Source organism: Struthio camelus, chromosome 2 (genome assembly GCF_040807025.1).
Source record: "Struthio camelus isolate bStrCam1 chromosome 2, bStrCam1.hap1, whole genome shotgun sequence".
NCBI classification, from domain to species: domain Eukaryota; kingdom Metazoa; phylum Chordata; class Aves; order Struthioniformes; family Struthionidae; genus Struthio; species Struthio camelus.
In genome coordinates this window covers 170,597,026-170,618,266 of record NC_090943.1, presented here as the reverse complement: position 1 = coordinate 170,618,266, position 21,241 = coordinate 170,597,026, and the positions used below count along the sequence as shown (strand labels likewise).

General features: G+C 45.5%; 1 protein-coding gene across 8 annotated transcripts in view; it reads right to left on the bottom strand.

Annotated features, from left to right (window-relative positions):
- Positions 1 to 8,945: 8,945 nt before the first annotated feature.
- Positions 8,946 to 21,241, bottom strand: part of ADGRB1 (adhesion G protein-coupled receptor B1) — a 281,945-nt gene continuing 269,649 nt past the window's right edge. For all 8 annotated transcript variants that reach the window (XM_068933496.1, XM_068933499.1, XM_068933498.1 and 5 more), the window contains one exon: positions 8,946 to 10,406. In XM_068933496.1, the coding sequence (XP_068789597.1) occupies positions 10,209 to 10,406 (198 nt within the window). In that variant the 3' untranslated portion in view covers positions 8,946 to 10,208. The remainder of the gene's footprint in view (positions 10,407 to 21,241) is intronic.

The window sequence follows — 21,241 nt, the reverse complement described above, 5'->3', positions numbered from 1 at the left end:
GTCTCCTGCTGGACTATTATATGCTCTGCAATGGGAAACATCAGCTTGGTTATTTTGAATAGTGTCTGTCTTCTTTTGGGGGGGGGGGGACTGTCCATCTTTCACAACAGCTGAATTCGCATAGATCAACAGAAACAGGGTAGTTTGGTGGGCAAAGGTTTGTTGCTACCTGCAATATTCAATACTAGTCCTGAAGACTCCAAGACTTCCAGCCAAATCTCTAGCAGTCAATAGCAAAAGAGAATAAAGCTACAGAGCAATCACATACCTTCACCTCCAAAGGCAGCCTCATCTCTTTCGGGAAGCCCTTGCTTCAGCATATTTTGCCTAGGATGTATTCTTGCCGCCAGCTTTTGTGCTCTGTAGCATCTAAAGGTTCTCTCGGGACGAGCTACTCACGTAGGGATAACAGAAACCCACTGTGGAGTCTCTGGCTAGACCCACAGGCTTTAAAGACAGCCTTTGGGTGAATTCTCACTAATTTCCTCTTTTGAACAGAAACTGCATGAAAACCTGCAGCAGTGAAAATGGAAGTAAGCGCTAGATGCTTGATAACCTGAAGAAGGCCGCACGGTGACACTCACATCTCCCAGGCTGCAGGTCCATGCACTTGTCTGGCCAAGCCCTGCCTGATCGTGGCAGCGTGTTATTACTAGATGCTATTCCTAATGATTTTCTGTGTTGATGCACTTGCTATTCTGCACCCACGTGTGAATGCTAGCGAGCACTTATGTCATCAGCATCTTTTAGGTTAAAGAACTTTTATTCTCTGGTATTCGCTGTTTCTTCTCTCTCTTTGATTTAGTCATCAACAACAGTCATAAATCTCTTGACATTGTTTAAGCAGACTAAATGAGAGGGTCTCTCTTAGCCTGACCGTGTGGTCTTGGTTCCTTTGAGCTTTCAAAGAGCCTTTCTCTCTTTGAATCCCTCTTCTCCAAACATGACTGGGTGCGTCGGCATCATACACCAAGAAGGTGGGTGCCTGTGAGTGTGAGTAGCCCCCAGGATCCTTCCCTGCCTGAATGCAGACAATACTCCAGAGGCTTCTCACCAGGTTCTGCAAAATGTCATCTCCTCTTCTTTATTGCTACTGCAAAGGTCTTTCCCGATACTCCCTAGCTTTGCATTTGATTTTTCTCTGATTAATGACTGTCCTGAATGCATGCAAGCCTGTTTCCTCCTTTGTCGCTCGCATCTGCCAAGCCTCCCAGGCTGCTGCACAAGCTCTGTGTTTAGCTTGACCATGCACTTTGTACTGTGAAATGCTATTCCAGCCCTCTCCCTGCACGCACCAGGCATCTAGTTCTGTCTGGATGGTGTCTCAATCCTTCTCTGTATTGGCAATATCCCTTTAGTTTTGCCTCCCAAACTTTTCTTGGCAATGTCCTAACCTTTTTTATTTCAAGGTATCAAGCAAGCATATTAGGCAAGATAAGTTCTGCAGCTTAGCCTGAGGAACGTGATTATTGACTCCTTCTGCCCCTGCTTTCCTTGTAATCTTTTCTCCCCTCACCCCTTCCTTATCCACCATTCATGTGAATTCTCATTTTTCTCTATCAAGACCACAGAACAATACTCTGAGAGAGCAATACGCTCTGCTAGCAAATAAATGGTTCTGACCACAGATCTGAGCTCTAGGAAATCAGCTGCTTTATTTAAGAAAGACAATAAATTACTATAGTGCAAGCACTCTATGGTAGACCCTCTGTGCAGGTCAGTCCCTTTTCCATTTCTGCTTGTCTTTGGTGATTCTCATAAGGGTACAAAGCCCTGCCTGAGACGGAAGACGGGTGACCCTCTTCAAACATAGCCGATCTGCTTTGTTCTGGCCTGGACTGAGAGCATCACTGATGTCAAGACTTTTAAAACTCTTCCTTTCATTAACAAATAATAGGTCTCACCCCAGAAATATCAACTCTTCACCATCTCTGTCAGGTCACAAAAGAGATTATTTCACATGGCAGCAGAGAGAATAGGAAGTAGGACTCAGAAGTCCCATCTAGCCCTTTGATTTCTTCCAAACAAAGTGAAGAAAGAGAGAAAAAGTAAGTGAGAGGGTTTAGTACTTTGTATGGTACCACGATCGGGCCTGCAGGAACATACCCAGGAGCCAGGTGGTCAGCATTTGGCCATTCCCTCTGTTGCTGACCTTTCCGTGCTCAAATAAGTGCCTCTGCCTGTCCCCTGAACCCATACTGTATTTCAAACAGGTCGCAAGTCCTTTGAAGACGACGTGGCCTCTTATTTCCCACGTACATGCAGAAAGCCCCAGAGCGGTGGAAGCCTATGTTAGCCAAAGCCTCAAAGCCTGAATTATAATATTAATACTAGGTCCAAACGTGAGCTAATGCCAGGAAGCTACCACTTATTTCAGACAACAATTGATCAAAGCCAAGAAACTCCTGATACACATTAAGCAACCCTTTGATTGTCCATTCCTTGAAAACCCTCAGCCCACACAAACCGGGACATGACAATTTGCCTTTTGCAATTAATTATTTGCACTGAAAAGAAACTCCCCTGCACTTCTCTCGCTTCCTGCAGGATTTGTCTCCTCCTTTCTCTCCTACTTCTCTTGCTTTTAAATTGCTCCCATCATTTGCATACCTTTCTTTGGTCATTGCTCCTCCTCTGGAGAGGTCACTTGTCACAGTGCTGCCTTGAAGGCCTCTATTTTAATTTTGAATTTCCACGGCTTTGAAGTTGACATTTTGCATTAGAGAGGAAATGCCTCCTTCCTCCTGTGCACCACGTAGAGCGCATCTATGGGCCAGACACAGCAGCAGGTCACTTCACAAGCACGGCAAAACATGCCGGAGATGTGGGGAAAAGTGTCCATGCTGGGTGCTGTTACTGGTACTCAACAAATTGAGGAAACCCAATTTAACAGATTAAGTCATTTGTGCAAAGTCATGCAGAGATATATGTGACAGAGCTAGCAATTGAATCCCTGCCACAGGAGCCTCTGGTCTATAGCAGAGCTTGTGCTCTTGCCTTAAAAGTCACTCCAAGCAGCAACCCAAGCTCATCTTTCACCCACCTTCTTGCCTCTGTGCCCAGATTCCTGCAGTTACCATGCTGGTCATCACCTCTGAGTTCAGAATTAAGTCCCTTTGAAAACACATGAAAACACATTCATTCATGACTCTAGTCACCTGCAGGAGGCAAAAATGACCCAGTCCCATAGAATCAGGTGAGAAACTCACTTCTGCTTTGTGTTTCCGAGTGGGGCAAGCCAGGTGTGGGATTGTCCCATTGCCGAAGTTGGACAACGCACTGATCTGCTCGGTTGAAAAATCCAGTCTCCTCACTGGAGGAGGAGTCTCCTCACTGCAAAAAAAATGTTGCAGATGTGAAGTTCTGACAAGTGCCTCTGCAGCTAATTGATAGCTGTGTCCTACTTAATTCACATTATCTTTCTGGAATTCACAGAGCAGATTTCTCACATAAATCTCAGCTGCTGTCTGCACTTCTTTTTAAAGCCAGTTTGACAGCACTTACGTGTTATATTTAACTTGCCCCAGTGCATTTCAGTCGTATTGTACGTTAATGGGTGTTTACAGGTGTGTATGAAGTATTGACTTTGCACGTGTGCAAGGACATGTGTGTGCATGTGTGTGCATCAGCGATTTAAGGTCAGACTGTTGCCCTGCACCATGTGCGATCATTTTGCTCCATGAACACTGAGTGATACACCAGTGGCTCTCAGTGCAGAGACAGATACACACATGGAGTGCTCTTCGGCAGCAGAACAGAGAAAGTACTCCATGCCCCCACCAGAAAAAATACTTCTTGCTACTAACTCTGTTCAGGACACACTGAGCAAGGAGTTTCAGGTCCTTTCCTGCACTGATTGTGACAATCATACAGGTACCTGCATTCATGTAGAAATCTGGACTAATTAACTGAAGCGATTCCTCAGCGATCTCCTGCTTTGTGTGTGATGCATTGGACCTGGAAGCCTTCGTTTTCAACCTCCTATAATGAACAAATGTTCAATACATGCTCAGCTACTCTTGCAAATGGAGCTGTAGGCATTTACATGGCAGAAACGGCAGAATATTTGGCTTTGTCATGGTGCTGACTTCTCTTTTCCTCAAATTTAGCATTTTACCTAAAGAACTTTAAAGTCAAGGGAAAGAGGTGGTGAGGTCCAGCCCCAGTGCATCTCTATATATGTGGAGAGTTGTCCAGCACAACTTAGGGTTCAGCAGCTGGGATCAGTACACTTCCTGCAGTTGCTATTTCTGTTATTTCTTAAAAAAAATCCGCAAGGGTCGAAAGTAAAACAAAACAAAACAAAATGAAACATAACAAAAACCTACCCTAACTTTAAATATAATTTCTTTCTCATGGATTGAGATTCCTGATTGACCTTCTCCTTTTTACCCCCAAATACAACATCTTCTTCCGAGTTGAGACTTCCCTGATGGGAACCTGATCAAGGCATGTGGAAGGTGCCACAGTTCTTGGTGTCGTGGTAGCCATGTGCTCTCTTTGGAAGCTACTTTGCTTATCACTGACTTGCATAAACTAAAACTCCTCTGAGATGCAGGAGAAGCGACGAGCAAGGCTCAGTCCTTGCCTTGGCTCCACAGAGCTCCTTCAGGTGAAAAAAGCCTCAATCTGCATGGTTGACTTCTATTGAGATGATCAGCAAAGAGACTGAAGAGTGACTTGAGCCTCATTATCTCATTCCCCAGGGTCTCCTCCTTGGCTTTACAGCTGTAACAGCTCCTCAACTTTCTAATGAGCTAGCTTAATGTATGATGTTCATTACTCAAACACAGCATGCATACAATCGGTGGCAAGTTCCTATGTTGGTGCTATTCAGCCTCATGTACTGAAAGGATTCACAGGCATTTAAGGCCAGGAAGGAATGATTTTGACCATCCTGAGTCGATGAAATCCTGCTTGGACTCAGCTTAAGAACTGTGCTTGTCATCTGCGCTTTTATCTCCATGGCTTGAAATCTGGCTTATTGAAGTGGCTTGCGCAAATAAGAGAGCTTTGAACCTTGTATGCATGAAAAGTTTTTTAGAAAGCAACGAATGAAAACAGGTCTGAGGAAGCGAGCACCTGGAGAGGTCCTCAGCATGGAGCCCTGGAGGACTCCTTCCTCAGAAGGCTGCTGAAAGGTACTTTGAAGGTGTTTTCTCGTTTATTTTAAAGTTGAAAGGCAGACTTCTCGGGGCAGACATTGACCTCTTCTTGGGAGGAGCAGATTGGGGAAAAATAGGAAGAAAGAAGTAATTTTCTTCTTTCTTTTCTTCTCTATTTAGCTCTTGTCACAACAAGAGCTCAGAGGCAGATATTCAGCCTTGAATTACAGGGCCTAGATTCATTCTGTCTCATTTTATATCACTGAGTCAACTGACTAGTGAGCCCAAGCACTTTCTCTAGTCAGAAAAAAAACCACACGCAGAAGTTAACCTTCTCCCTGGAACCAGCAGCTTCCTGGAAAGGTTTCTCTCTCCAGGTGGCCCTTTTCCTATGCAGGCAGCCCAGGGCAAAAGCTTTGGATTTTCTTCTATTTTCAGATTCCTCTCTTTTTTCCAACAAAGCCACAGTTCTCTTTAGCCAGTGAAACCTAGAGGATTTCCCATGCAGCCACAGCTCCGCTAGCCCATTCCTGTTCACAGCTCTCTTCAAAGGCACCTGTCACTAGCCACCCCGGCACACAACATAACTATGCTTTCCCATTTCCCTTGAGGAAACCTCACCTGAAGCGCTCCTAGTGTAAGCATGTGTGCTTTCAGTTTGCCCCATGATTATAGCCTGGCATAGGTGCAAGGGAGGATTCATGGGATTGTAGGACAAGTAGGAAAGACCTCGGGAGATGGCTTTCAGTCTGAATTATCACAGAATCATGGAACGGTTGAGGTTGGAAGGGACCTCTGGAGATCGTGTAGTCCTACCCCCTGCTCAAGCAGGTCACTTTGCAGCCACATCATGTTATAAGCATGGTCCAAACTGAGAACACCTGTACACACACTGGCCTCCTGACGTCTCTAGTCCACTCCTGCTCAGAGCAGGGCTAGCTGCAAGATCACATGGAGCAGCGCTGTCATTTATGATTTCGTGAGATCAGCTGCTCCCTCTCTCCAGCCTCACTTGAGGACCAGCAAGACCTCCTGACCCCATCTCTAATGATGGGAGGCCTGGTCTCTCCTGCTCTCCCTGCTGCTTGCCTCATGGTGTGCCCAGTGATAGGCATCTCTGTCCTGCCTGCTAACGCTTATGATCACAGTGTGGAAGATGTGAGGGTGACAACACTCCTAGCAGGAAGGATGGAGAATCACAGAATGGTTGGTTGAGGTTGGAAGGGACCTCTGGAGATCATGTAGTTCAACCCCCCTGCTCAAGCAGGGTCACCTATAGCACGTTGCCCAGGACCAAGTCCAGATGGCTTTTGAATATCTCTAGGGAAGGAGACTCCACGACTTCTCTGGGCAACCTGTTCCTGGGCTCAGGCACCCTCACAGTCAAGAAGTTTTTCCTCAGGTTCAGATGGAGCTTCCTGTGTTTCAGTTTGTGTCTGTTGCCTCTTGTCTTGTCGCTGGGCACCATGGAAAAGAGTCTGGCCCCATCCTCTTTACACCCTCCCTTAGATAGCTACACTCATTGAACATCTCCTGAGAAGCCCTGGTACCTGCTGTCCTGAGCTGCTGGTGGGGCAAGGATGGTATTGGATCATGGCTCAGGGATGGGGGAATGGGAGTAAGGGACTCTGGGTAGCCTTGCTCCTCTGCTATCATTTCAGACCCTTCAGGGTGTAGCACAGACCCTTCAGGGTGTAGCACAGAAGGCTGCCAGGTCTCTAAGTGGCTGAAAGATACCCCGATGGTGAGGACAAGCTCCTCTGCCCGGAGAATTACTGCAGGATTGGTGAGAAGTTTCAGTCTAGCAGTAATGCCCTTCACTTTTGGGCTGCAGGGAGGGTTTTAGCCTGTCCAGCCAGTCAAGGCCTCCTCACTTTTGCTGAATGCACCAACTGCTGCCATGGGTCGTGTTAGGTATGATGGGTTCCGTCTGCATTTACTGACGGGAGTCTCAACGGGAACGTGGCACAGAGCATTGCTCTGAGATCCAACCCTTTGCAGCCAGGCCAAGAGAAGTCATTACAGGCCAGGGGGCCTGCTGAACCCGTAATGGGTTTGAGTCATTGCACCAGAGAAGAGCGGTGCTGGATCTTGATTGCCCTAAGCCTTCTGCCGTCCTGTCTGTGAACCTCAAAGCTGTCGATCAGGTGATGGAACGGAGCTGGGGAGATAAGGACACACTTTCCTGCTGGAGGATTTCAGCCATTCAAGGATAAGCTTCTAGGAAGTAAATAATCCCTAGCTCAACTCATTTTTAGGTTTTTTCCTGGCGAGTGATGGCCTTACCACCCTCGTGGATGGAGCCTTGCTCCTGTCCGTCGCCCCGGGCCCTCCCCGGGACCCCCCTCCGCAACGCCCTGGCTGCTCCGACCGCGGCGCGGGGGGCACAGGGAAAGGGGCGCTTTTAAAAAGCAGACGTGACTAGCATTTACACCTCTTTTATTAGAAATAAGACACATTCATTTGTGCTCTGAAAACTGTACAGGAAAAAAACTGACGGACACAAGAGAGAAAAAGGGAGGGGAAGGCGTGGAGCGGGGCAGGGCAGGGCGAGGGGAAACAGAATTAACCAGAGGAGCTGAGCAGAAAAAAAGTAGAATATCAACAGTTATTAAACAAACATTTATCTCTGTAATTACATAACACCGTTAATGTCCTGCAAGTTGGCTGGAATAAATGGGCGAACGGGAAAGGTCTGAAAGAAGAGGGCAGGCTGGGTTGGGCAGGGAAGAGGAGGGGGGAAAAAAAGAATTAAAATACAGTAGAAAGATATCTGTATGCTAAAATTCATTATGTGTAATTATAATAATTACAATATCATACAACCCGGCATCTGAGGGAGGCCTTTGTGCTTTCCTGTTTCATGGAATAATCTAAAATTGGACAATAATATCACAGTTTTTATAAGTAATCGTTCTCCTTAACTATTTGGGTTTTTTTTTTTTTTAAGTTTTTCTTTCAATCTTTCATACTATAAAGTTAACGGCAAGGTAAATGCCATTAATCTTAAAGGTAAGTAACCCAGGTGGCCCAAAGGAAAGTTGAAGGAGATGTGTGCCTGCCAAGCAACACCTTTCTGTGGGGGAAGCACATTTGGGGTGAGTGATTGTTTTGCCTCTTTATATCCATCATGAGCTTTTTCCTAAAAATATTGTAAAAAAGAAAAACCCCACACGCCTTTATAACTCAGACCCTGATCAAGAATTACTGTTGTTCTGCTGTTTGGCACAGTCCGGCCACACACAATCAGAAGTTTGGCGCCGCACGTTTCCAAATTTGGGGGAATTCTTCCAAACGCAAGACAGACGTTGTTGGGAATGACGAACAAAAGAATAAAAGAAGAAATTACGTGGGGAATGTCAGTGATGATACTTTTTTTTTTTTTTTTAATGATAAAAATATTGCAGAATGCTTTCTGTGGAGTGAAATGTAGAAAATCATTATTTTTTGGAAATAGCCTTGAGAAACGTCTAATGATTTTATTTGTTCTTTTTCACAGCAAAATAAAGATGTTTTTTATGAAGGATGTCCCACTTTCCTGACCAGCTCGACCTGTTTCCTTTCCTTCTGCTAGGACCACACACCTGCCTGCCGGCTGGGGGCAGAGGGGAGGGAGGGCAGGAACCAGGGAGGGGAAAGTGACTGAAACCCAGATTGAATAAAACAGAGTAAAATCTTGCAAGCGACAGGCAAAGGGGCCAGGTGTTCCCACCATCCCAGATTTCCATGGAGCAACTTGCATCCCACCTTCAGCAGGTGGCATCCTCACCCCATGCCTGCACCATCCTACAGCACGGGGGAAGGCATTTGAAATGACAAGAGCCAAAGAAAAGAAAGGTCTCGGGTTTCAAGTTCTCTTTTTATTGAAGAAAAGAAAAGAAGAAGGAAAAAAATAGATTATTTTTTGTTTTGTTTTGTTTCCAAGTGGACGTTATTCATGTTGTCAGTTTGTCTCAATGTCCTAAGGCAATATTCTCTGTATACCAAATATCTCCAGGTACATAAGCAGATGTGTCTTTCCCTCTTTCTCTTTCTCTCTGGCTTCCAGGGAGGGGTAGCTTGGAATAAGTTCGAGTCCGATAGGAAGGGAAAAATAACAGAAAAAAAAGATGCGGCCAAATGGACCTTTGCCAAGGCCCGTGCTGAGTTTATCTATTTAACAGTCAATGAAATGACCTACGTTCTTCTTGTTGGTCTGTTTTTTCTGTGACGCCTTCGACCCCCTCCCTGGAGATGGGGCGAGCAGGTGTTAGAGGCGTGCAGGTGCATCCTCCTGCATGCACCCCCGGGGGATGCGGGACACCCGCTGCGGAGCGACGAAGGGGAGAAGCCCCACCTTACCTCTTGGATGGGCCACGGGTGTCACATCTGTTCACTGCCGCATCGCCGGGGCGCCTTGCAAGCTGGCCCATACGGTGGTGCCAAGATGTCTCCTGTTGGGCAGCAAGGAGGATGCTTCTCAGCTGCGGTGCCCAGCGGCTCAGCCCATCCCCTTTCCCGTCTTCTCAGCTGCAGTGGAGGGGCAAAGATTGGCTCACACTCTTGAGCCCGTGCTGTGCAAGGAACGCCCCGGGCCGGGCAAGGATGCGTTTCGCCTGGGACCTATGGCTGGAGAACGCCCCAGTGAAGCTCCTGCTGGGTTCACCTTTTGTCTTCTCCTTGCAGCCAAAACCCATCTTCGTGGCCCTTTTGCCATACGGTCCCTCTGGCCGTTGTGCTGCACTTCCCCGCTGCAGAGCAGGGCTCCTCGTGCTAGCATCCTCCGTCACGGGCCACCATAGCCTCTCCATGGGGCGATTCCCGGCAGCCCTCCCCGCCTTCTGCCTCCTCCTCGCTCTTTTCCAGGCTCACTCCCTCTCCAGTCCTACCTGGGAAAGATCGTGTTGGTCTGAACCTACAGCTACTATATTCTATAAAGTAATATTCCCTCTCTCTGCTGAGAACAATACAAAAGTTACTGCATTTTACCAAAGGTTTCAAAAGAAACCAAACACTTCTCTCACTCGGTTTCGACTTAATTTAATCATTTTTTTTTTTAATTTGTGTTTGTTTGTTTGTTTGCTTGCTTTCCGGAAAAAAAAGTCCCTTTCTCTCTTTTTCCGCTCAGACCTCCGTCTGAAGGTCAATAATGTCTTGTCCCACCAGAGGGATGGTGGCCCCTGTTTTCTCCCACTCTACAGTTTTTAGTTCTAAGGGAGACTGTGCCACAGGTTCCATGTCCTTTTTAACCCATGACGGTGGGGACTGGACTTTTCTGATTCCTTCCCAGGGTCTCTTGTTTGGTGTCTGCTGTTTCTCTTGCTGCAGCAGGAAGGAGGCAGAAGGGAGAAAGAGAAAGAGAGAAAGAGATTAGTGTCTCTGCAACAAATATCTTTTTTTTTTTTTCACCTCCCAGGATTCTTTATATTAAAGGCAGTTGTTCCCATGAAACTCCTGGTGCAAGGAAAACAGGAGTTTCAGTGAAAATTGCATTTGGTGTGTAAATTGTCTATTTTCAGGAAGAAAATAATTTTTTGTCATTGCTGCCTCTAACACTGAATGCCTAGATATTTCAGCTTTCAGATGATGTTTTTGCTACTTGCATTTCCGCTGAAAAAATTGGAAATGACTATGAGAATTCAATTCTTTTTTCCTGTTTCTACAGAAAAGTCCCACAAAGAAATCCAGACTATGATGAGGTCTTTTTAAAGGTACATTGACTATATATCGATGCGAATATATTTGTTGTGTATCACAGCTATTTATAGGCTATGAAATTACAGCAAAAGATACTAACTAATTTGATGGTAAACCCATGCTAATTGAAGAGCTGGATCGTCAACTCTGAAATTGAAAGAATTTCCATCTACTCCAAATCAAGCCTTTGAGGCTCTATCTACCGCTGTTAGCCTCGCTTCCCACCAGCATAGCACCATGGTCCTTGTAAAACGGGTATATTCTTAAGTGCATCTGTGAAGGGGATTCCATGCAAAGATTTTAAATGAGTTGTTCCACTAAGCTTCTCCCCGCCACCAAGTGTGATGCTTTTCACAGTTAATTATCCCTACAAAATGCTCAAACTCTGAGTGAGAAAAGGCTCCCCGCACATTACAGCAGTACAAAGTTCTCCTGAACCACCTGCCAAGGGAAAAGTGAAGGCTAGTAGAGAGGGGAGGCAAGGACGGTGGGTTGCACTGAGGAAGATGAGGAGAAATGACCTCTCAGAAGAAGATGAGGAGACACACATGCAGGTCACATGCAGCCCAGGTTGCTCCACAGCATCGTGCTAGTGCTCAAATGTAGTGACGGAGGGGAGATGGAGCCACTTGCTGGACTACAGCATCATGATTGTACTTTTACTGTAGGATGCTGCAGAGATAGCTGCAGCCATTTAGGGAGGCTAGATAGTCACCTGCTATGTGCTAATCCACCCTCATTGGGTTATACTCCTGTCCCTTCCTAACAAAGAGACTTAGTAAGTCTGCGATTTATCCTACCTCCACTCTGCAAGACTGATTGGAAAGGCATTATTCCTACCGGGATGGCTTTTGGCACAACACCAAAACTGCAACTTCTGGTTTTCCACAACTTTCACCCTTTATCTGTACATCAGCTGTGTTTGAAGATGCCCCTGCATTCCCCGACCTTGCACCTGCCCACAGGAAGAAGGCTCTAGGTGAAGCTGCTGGGTGGCCAGATAGCAGCCAATGCAGGAAACAGGTAAACCTGGTCCTCTCTCCAACAGGAAGTGTAAAGATTCTGAAATCATTTTTATTTTAACTCAAAATGACAAAAATAACTTTTAAAAATGCCTAGGAAAGAACACTATTAACAAAAACAAGTTTTGGAAAACTATTGTTCAGAAGAATGCAAAACACTTTGGTACTTGAATTCTGTAGCTGCTGTATTCATTAAACTCCACAACAGGGAGCTTTTCTTATGCGGTTGGTATTATTCTTACATTATTCCATGATGTAGCACAATGCTGATTACTATTAATAGGGCAGAAAAGGTAATAAAATTGTTGACTTATTCCATTATCTATTTTAGATATTATTAAAGAACCACTGTTACTAAGAACTGAAACATTTTCATTCTCTATATATGTTTTAATGAAACAAGTATGAAGCTTCCTAAAGTAAAACTTTATCTATGGTGTTTTTACAGGCCATTTGTCTCTCATGAGATGATGCAACAAGAATGCACACATAAAGACAAAAGCACAAGTAGAGCAAAAACTGAAATGGTGTTAAAAGTTATCCAAAAGGAAAAGAATAAAAAGCGCAGTCACAGCAGCCACTTTCAATGACAAATATTTTCTTTACTCCCACAATTGCTATGGTACCCATATGTTTTAAAGTTAGCAATGTCCACGGCTGTATTATTTAATAGAAGGATGAACAAACGATCGTATGAGTGAAGTTCATAAATAATCCCATCTCTCCTCTCAAACGAAAGCCCTTCTTTGATAACATTATTTACAGCCACCTTCAGCATCAGGTCGTTCTATTTCCAGCCAATCTGTTCTAATAGTCCCCTGACACCACCACAGCCCTGACCTTCAGCCTCTCCTTCATGGTGCGAAGAGGCACCCAGTTGGGATCATGCGCACTGAATGCTATTAGCAAACCTCATCATCATTCCCATAAAGGGCTCCTTTCAAGCTCCTGACTGATAGCAGATGTAATTCCACGTAGAGAAGAGAAATTAGGTAAAAACAATTATGAGTTCATATGTACAACAATGGCCTCTAATCAGGTCTGTCACTAAGGAACAAGACCTAAGGGTTGTGATTATTATTCAGTAGCAATATAAAATGGACATCAAACATCAGGAATTGTTACGAAAGGAAGATAGAATAAAACAAACAACATCACTACGCCAATGTGTAACCCCACTCTGCCCTTGCATCTTGCATATTATGTGCAGCCCCACCCTTAGTCTTGCTCTCTCAAAGAGGATATAGTAGAAACGGTAAAGACAAAGGTAGCAAGTATACAGCTACGAAAAAGTTGTGGCAAGTATTCTGTATGAGGAATGATTATATACACTAAGACTTTCCAGCTTTGAAAAGAGACCAGGAATGGATTTGATAGAGGTCTATAAAACCCAGAGTGGCCTGTTGAGGGTAGGAACTGGCTACTGACGATAGGGATTGTCTATTTCAACACAAGAACTATAAGACATGACAAGATTCAAGCAGCACCTGGCCCACAGTGAACGCAAGGGATGAGTTCTGCACACGGCGCCCAGCTCAACTGCGCAACTTCTTTCCACAGCACTCCGTTGATGCTGAATTACAAAAAGCGTCTGGAGAAGCTCACAAAAGAAAAAGTCCACTCCGTACTACAAAGGAAAATGACACCATTCTGTTTGCGCTCTCTGAGGGCAAATCACTGATTGAGTGAGATCTTTCTGAGGATGTATCGCTATATGCTTGTCCTATTCTTTCATTTTCCCTAGCCACTTTAGTTTCTGCAAGGGAGAAGAGGCAGAGCTAGACTGGCCTTCAGTCTGACCTGTTATGGCTGTTTCCAGCCATATTTCCTCAGTTATCAAGCTATGAGTTCCACCTCAATATGAGGAAAAACTTCTTTACTTTGAGGGTAACAGAGCACTGGAACAGGTTGCCCAGAGAGGTTGTGGAGTTTCCATCGTTGGAGATATTCAAAAACCATCTGCATAGGGTCCTGGGAAATAGGCTTTCGGTGACCCTGCTGAGCAGGGGGGTTGGACTAGATGATCTCCAGAGGTCCCTTCCAACCTCAACTGTTCTGCGATTCTGTGAGATGGGTTTAGTGACTTTGAAGATGTGCTACAGCTAGAAGATGGAGTCTCAGGAGATCAGCAAATGGAGAGGGGAGGCTTTCCCAATTAACACAAAAGAATTAAACTTTTCTAGTGATGTTGTGAGCAGAGAAACCACCCTGGAAGTAAAATGCATCAGCTACCTCACAACACATGCTGGCAGCTCACAGAGCCGTGCACGCACAGCTGAACACTACACGCTAGTGCAGAAGGACTCAGCGCCCTGCTGGATCTCTGCAGAGGACTGAGATAGGTTAAATGTAATCAGCCAAGCTGAGCTCTGGCATGCACCTTGGGAGATAAAAGAAAATCTTTTCCTCTTGGCAAGGTGCACCCCGGGAATCAGTGGCTGGTTCCAGGAAACAGTGCCCTTTTTCTTTCCCTCCATATGGAAAAGGTTCGGTTTGGGTCTTGGCCATTTGATCAGCATATAGAAAATGGCCATCAGCCTTATGCTTCGGCTCTGGCATTGTCTTCTAGCCTTGCTGTGGGGTCTCAGCAGTCCTTGTGGGCAGGAGGAAAAGCCTAGCTATGCACAGAAAAGAAGAAAAACCTGAAGAGAGCGTTGTGTAATCCAACTGTAAAAGGCGCTGGTGCTGGCCCTGGGCCTGGCACCTCGGAGACAGCCAGGAACAGGCTGAGACAGGAGCTGAAAGCTGCAGAGGCTGCTCTGCCAATAATTCAAAAGGACACAACCATTACTCCGGGCCGACACATTCCTGGGCTCGTCAGGGACGGGGGGAAACGTTTATCAGTTCCTGCCTGGTGCCAGGGTGGCTGCACAGACTTCTTTATCACTTGGGTGGGAGGACAGGGGGGAATTCTCCAGTCCAAGGCTGGGGTAAAAGCTGCTGTGCACTTGCAATCACAGCCAACCGGAGGTCTTCATTATCCTTGTGGCATTTGGAGTCTCTCTTGTTCACTGCTTGCATCCTGGCTGTACATCTTAAAGGCGAGGGAAAGGATTTTGGATAAAAGGCATTTTGGAGGCAGTGCCAGTGCAACCCTCCCCCCCCCCCCCAAATTCCTAACCAAGACAGAGGCAAAAGACTCAGACAATCTACACAGCCACCTCCATCTAAAGCTAGTTCTGGCAGACTGCAATGAGTCACCCATGCTGAATGCAATGGGTGCAGGGGTGTACGGAGGCACCTCCCCGCACGTTGGCTTTGTGCTGCCTCTGAGGGCCTCGCTGCAGTCCTGGTCCTCACTTCATCCAGTGAAGGCTGAACAGAACCTGGATTCTGGTGCAATTCTTTGTGCTTAGGAGCGGCATCAGTGTATTGCATAAATACAGCACAGCAGATTGACTCGCTGCTTTAAGATAGTGCTTTCATTTCACGCTTTGGTCAAAAGCAATTAAATGTGAAAGCTGCTAAGCTGCATCTCCCTGTTTTCTTTTTTTTAATATGCAAATTTTATGGTTACCCTTAATAACCTGAGGAGGAATTCAGTGCTTTCTACAGTGCACTCTGGGACAGCTCTACTAGGCTCAGCTACTCACACACACTTTTCATTGCCTCTAGCATCAACTTGAAGGATACGTCACGACCCAAATGGTCCTTCCCCATGACCCTGCTGACTCTAAGACCAGAATGAAGGCATTCAGAGTTTATATCGGGGAATCTGAAAGATAAATGTGGCTTATGTGGTCTAATACATCTGTGGATAAATGTTGATGAAAAGCCTTGTTTTTCTACAAAATGAAAAGTTTCCCTTCCTTTGTAACCAGTTGTATCTGCAGTTCCTCCATTTCATGTTAAAGAACTTTAAAGATATTATTTTTGTTCATTTAAGAGAAAAGCAGTATGAAAGGAAGCGGCTGACTTTTTACTCAGATTTTCATTTTGGAAAAAAAAAAAAAGAGGAGTTTCAACTAGCATTAATGGAAATCTATCAAGAAATTTCAAATACGCACTCCCTGGAGTATTAAAAAAAAATAAAAAACAAAAAAACCCTTCTGCTTCTGTATCCTCTGAAGATCAGATAGTCTAAGCTGTAGGGGTTATTCTGACCCAAAGTCCTGTGAGAACATGCACAGATGAAAATGAACAGACACCAAATTAAGCACAGGTAAGAAGATCTTTCATAAAGGAAGAAGTGGATTCTAGGAACAGCAGTCAGCAAATTCAGACATGTCAGCACTAGGAGGCACTCTGATGTCTTGGGACCCATTCTTTAGTCTTTTCCTCACTCCTTCATCCACCTGCAGAGCCTGGCTGTCCTGGGACACAGGACATGTTCTTAGCACCCTCTCCATTCCCACTCCCTTTCACAGGGCATTTGAGCACAGCACTCACTGGTCAAGGCCCTCGTTCTCTTGAATTGGGGAATTTCTTCTTCAACTGCCACAGAGGGTTACCCTTAACCTGATTTGGGAGCTGGCAGCTCCAATGGAGTTGGGATAGGTGCTGTTCTCTGAGGGCCCAATTCAAACAGTGTATTTACTGCCTTCAGAGTTACAAGGTATTTTTGAAAACCTGGAACAGCCCCCTGCCTGATGCTTGCAGAGAAAGCCAGTGGTTCAACCAGAATGAGGAACAGCCTGTTCTCCAGGCTATTCTTGTGGTTAATATAGCTCGTTAATATACCGTCCTTTTTGGACAATGACTGTGGACTAGTGAGGAGACTACTCCACTTGGTGGAGATGGAGGACTGAGTGCTCCCCAAACTGCTAGAAGTATTCAAGATTCCCTCGGAGGTCAACCATCCATGAGGGGACCGAGAGCACCCAAAGTGTGATTCTTTCTGCAGTCCTTTCGTTAACCAATCTGAATAATTATTTATACCCTTGCTAACCCTGTTATCCTGCCATGCATATCTACCACGGTTTCACATATCCGGATCCCTTGTAAGTCACCTTAAATGCCTGGAAACTGGAAACTTAACAACAGGAAGTGGGCACGGTAAATTCTCTTAATAAAAGTGGTGAGAATTGTGACCATGTGTCCGAGAAGTAGAAAAATGAGCTGCAAACTGCTGGTGGCCACTGCATGGTTTATGGAGTAGAGGATAGCTCGTTAACATCAAAAAGCAAGGCAGGAACTGACTGCTAATGCAGAGGACACTGAGAATATGATCTCTCTGATAAATACTGAGTAACTGACGACTGATACTTGGGACACTGGGTATCAGGTGACCTACAGGAGGAGCTGAACAGCTGACTGATGGCATATAGGACACTGGATAGCTAATATGGTTTACGGCTGAATGAATTAAGGTTTCACGGAATTTTCATAACAGAATTTATTGTAGTAACTATTACGTTTTATGTGGCATTCTCTATAAAAGATATCCTAATTCATCTTTTAACAGTTGTCATTTACTAAAGCTTTTAAAAAGTGCAGAGAGCATTAAAAGCATGGCACAAAAGAGACACCCTACCAGCAAGTGGAGTTTCCCTTGCAGAAGGTCACACAGCCAATGGGTAGCGTGAACATAATCTTGATTTTCAGATTCCTCACTGAGGAAAGCCCTTTATTTGTCACAACAATCACCCTCTGAGCTCCCACACCCCCAGCCTCAGCCCACACAAACAAAGACTGTTCCCACGGATGAAAGCGGAATTTTCCCACCCTGGAGCACAGCTGCCTGCTCCCGAGCCAGCTAGCAAAAGGCCAGGTAGTCAGCAAACAAGTGGATTAATTCTGTCACACGGTAGAATATGCCAGGGAGGCAAACAGCCCTGACTAGTAATTAGCTACAGTAGCCCATTCCTTGGGAAGATCAGAAAAACCTATAGAGAACGCAACCTTAGAGGTGGGAAAAAAAGGAGTTTCTCTAAGAACCTTTGATGAGTTTCAGACACAAATGTGTTGCTTTGCTGATGGTGCAAGCAGTGTGTTGGCAGCTATAATTAAAACATAAGGCGAGGAGCTACAAAGCAGGGGCTTTTCAGCCTTCCCCATGACAGAACCCTCATGCTCCAACCCTACTTGGCTTCCTTAAGAGGTAATCAAGATTACTTTTTTCTCGTCACTCTGGTAGCTGCCAAAGCAAGTGTTGATGGAATGGGTTCATTCTCCTGGTGTTTGAAGAGGAAGGCTAAGAAAAATGAAGACTTGAGAAGAGCACAGGGAGTCATTAAGCCAGAAGTGCTTTCTAAAAGGAAATAGGGAGAAGTTGTGGAATGGCGGTAATCCTGTACCCCTTGTTACAGAATGTGTTTCCAATGTAGATGCTAAAACTGCTAAAAATGACAAAGAAATATGTTTTTCCACTGGGTTTTGGAGCAAGTGCTGGACCAGGACCAAGAGAAAGAGAGGACTGGATTGGAGACCCCTCTTACAGCTGAGCTACTGAGTGAGTCCAGAGGCTCGTATGTGAGCTCCAGTACAAAGGCTCCAACCCAAAGCAAAATCCATTCAAACTGCAGAGAGCTGAAACGTACCAGAGTAATAAGCAGGAACAGGCAAAACACAGAAATTTGCAGAGCTCTGTTGCATATGGCTTTTGCTGACCTTGGCACAAGTAAAGAGCTGCTGTTTGAAACAAACGCAAAGCCAGACACCGGCAAAGAACGAAAGAGACAGGAATATGTATGTGATTCAAACTCCTCTAATGGAGCTGGATCAAAGGACTCCTACCAAGAGGGAAGACAACAGTGTCTCTTTCATTGCTTTCAAAGCTGGTGCTAAGCATAGAAGAAACAAAGCCCTCACTTACCTTAAAGGCTGCAAAGCCTCCACTTTCATACCATGCTGTTGCAAAGCATGGAGGCCCCTCCTGAAGTCCAGAGCAAGCATGGGAATCTATTTAGCAATTAACTTACAGGGAGGAGCAATGCTGGAGATGTTCTACCCTGACAATACAGATCTGTGCAGGAGAATTCACGCTGTGTGGTACAAAGCAGCTTGAAAACAACTCTCCACAATCCTGCTTAAAGGTGGACAGCTCTCAGCTGAAAGGGTAAAGAACTTGGGAAGGGTATGTATTTAGGAGGTATTTGTCATGGCAAAGAGCAGAATTCTGAATGGAGAAACAAACTGGCAGCAAGGTTGCCAGCTAACATCTCCTTTGAGCAATCAGGATGAAGGTGGCTACAGAACAACTCAAAGTGGTGGGCGTGAATGAGAAGGAAGAACTCTGAAGCCTGAGTCAGTACCAACCTGATACTTCACCATGTGACTGTCTGGGCAGTGAAACGTGCCTTAAAGCTGCTCTAAAGAGATACGTGAAGATCCTGATGGCTTCAGTGAAATCAAACTGGTTGAGTCTCCGTCTAGAATGAGGGGTGAGCAAAGGGTCCAGTTATTGGCCCAGTTATTCAGGCTGGGGGAACCATTCACTCCTTCTGAGGTGAATCTTAAAAATGAAGGCTTGGTGGATCCCAGATGGCAAGAGAGCTTTTAACTATTTTAATCACCTAGGATGTGTGGTGGCGGTTTTTCTTTTTTTTATGCAAATCCTCGTGTGTTTGTCTCCAAGCCTTTGGTCCCTTCCATGCTTCCTAGCTGCAAATAAGCTGTCCAGGGAATAAATATCCAGATTTCTCAGAAGCTTCAGAAATGACAACTGTTTTCTGCTCAGAGTCTACACTAGTTCCCAGTTTGGTCTGGGTAACAGTGTGCTATTTCAATACATGGGCTGGCTGCAGGCTGGCTGCAAGGTGGCTGTGAGGAAAATGAACAAAGTGCACTCAGACGTTTATAAGACAGCTCTTTTTAGATTCAATGTCCCTGCTGGGGGAACAGTCCAGTTTAACAGAAGCAAAGGAATCTTGCTGTCCTTTGCAAAGGAACCTTGCCTACAACCTTGTAAATTCTCTTTAGAGTTATTGGCAGATTTTTCAAACATCACTCCCTTCTTCCTTCCCTCATCTAAACTTGAAGATAGTAAGAGAAGGGAAATTTACTGTAGGCCATAGTAAGGTCTTCCAGAGGTCTATTACTGCATTAAAAATCTGCATCTTATTTCCAGCCTGACATCTTCAACTTGTAGTCATCAGATAGTCATCAGAACTTGCTGTATTTCAATCTGCTAATATTAACCATTCCCTAGCACTGAAAAGCTAGCTCTGGGTGACAGTGCCTCTATCTCTCATTATTTCCTACAGACATAAATGTGTGACACCCATTCATGTATTAAAATAACTGCAGCAAACATTGGTGCCACAATGTTTCTTAGGAGTGCATTAAATATGGTCAAGTTTCAGACTCAGTCTGCATTGGCAGTATTCCTGTTCTCCTAATCACCTACCTCAACCTATCATCTCAGTAACATTGCTCATCAGTAAGTTGATCACAGGTCAGTTGATGGCAGTGGAGACACAGAAATTTCAGAGGGATGTGGATTAGACTCTTGGCCTCTACCGCAGACACTTTAAGGGCCTACATGCATCCGCTAGAAGCAGTGTGGGTTCTGCAGCTGGTCTGCAGAATCATATGGATCATATGTTTGCTTCAGTACTTTGCTGAACTAAGAAAGCCTGCTCCGAGATAGGTATAGGCTGCACATCACTGCCAGCCTGTGGCGCTCTCAGCCACTGCTGGGAAACCTGTCAAAGCACCTCTCGCTGGAGAATCATGCTTTTACCAGGAGAGTTCGTTTAGCCCCTAGGGTTAGCTCTGCTGGCTGGGTCCTGAGCAGGATGCTCCGACGGTATCAGGCTGTTTCTTTGTGCTGTATCTGTATTTGACACCTGGCACCGGGGCTGGTGTCTCCACAATCTCTTCCAGAAAAGAGCTTTTTCTTCTGCATCCATTTGCCCCTCCTCATGTCAGAGAAGAGATCTTCCACTCCTTTGCTCTCTCCCTCCCTCAAAGGCAAGGGAGGAGAGAAGTCCCAGGGAAGGATTCCCTGGCCACCGGGTGAGGAGAAAGCAGGATTCTTCCAAAGACCTCCTCCATATCTGTAGGAGCAGAGACAAGGGGTGGCAAGAATTCTTTCACTCACCTGCACAACTGCAGGCTGGCAGCTCACCGTGAACGCCTCCCAACACTTGGCACAACGGGAGCTCGCTGCAGAGCATCAGGCTCTTCCTTTCTTTGAGCAACAAGCTGTTTCCCCAGCTGGGCTTTAGAAGCAGCACACCCAGGGCACTCACGGCTTTTGGCTGCCTTTGCTGGGGTCCTTCTGACATTGATAATGCCTTTCAGGAAAGGGAGGCAGAAAGACTCAAGCACAAAGGAGTCCCCAGTTCTGTTTGCAGCTCTGCCAGTAATTATTCTAGGACAGTGACCGAAGGGCAGTCTTCCTTATCTTTAAAGTGTACACGGCAGTAATACTTACCTGAAGTGTAAGTGTGTCAGGATACTTGGAGAGGGGGGATATCTACAAAATAGTGCTGGTATAAACCTTCAGATCCTTTCTGGAGTTCCTCTAAAAATCATGTTTTATCCCTGAAGCTG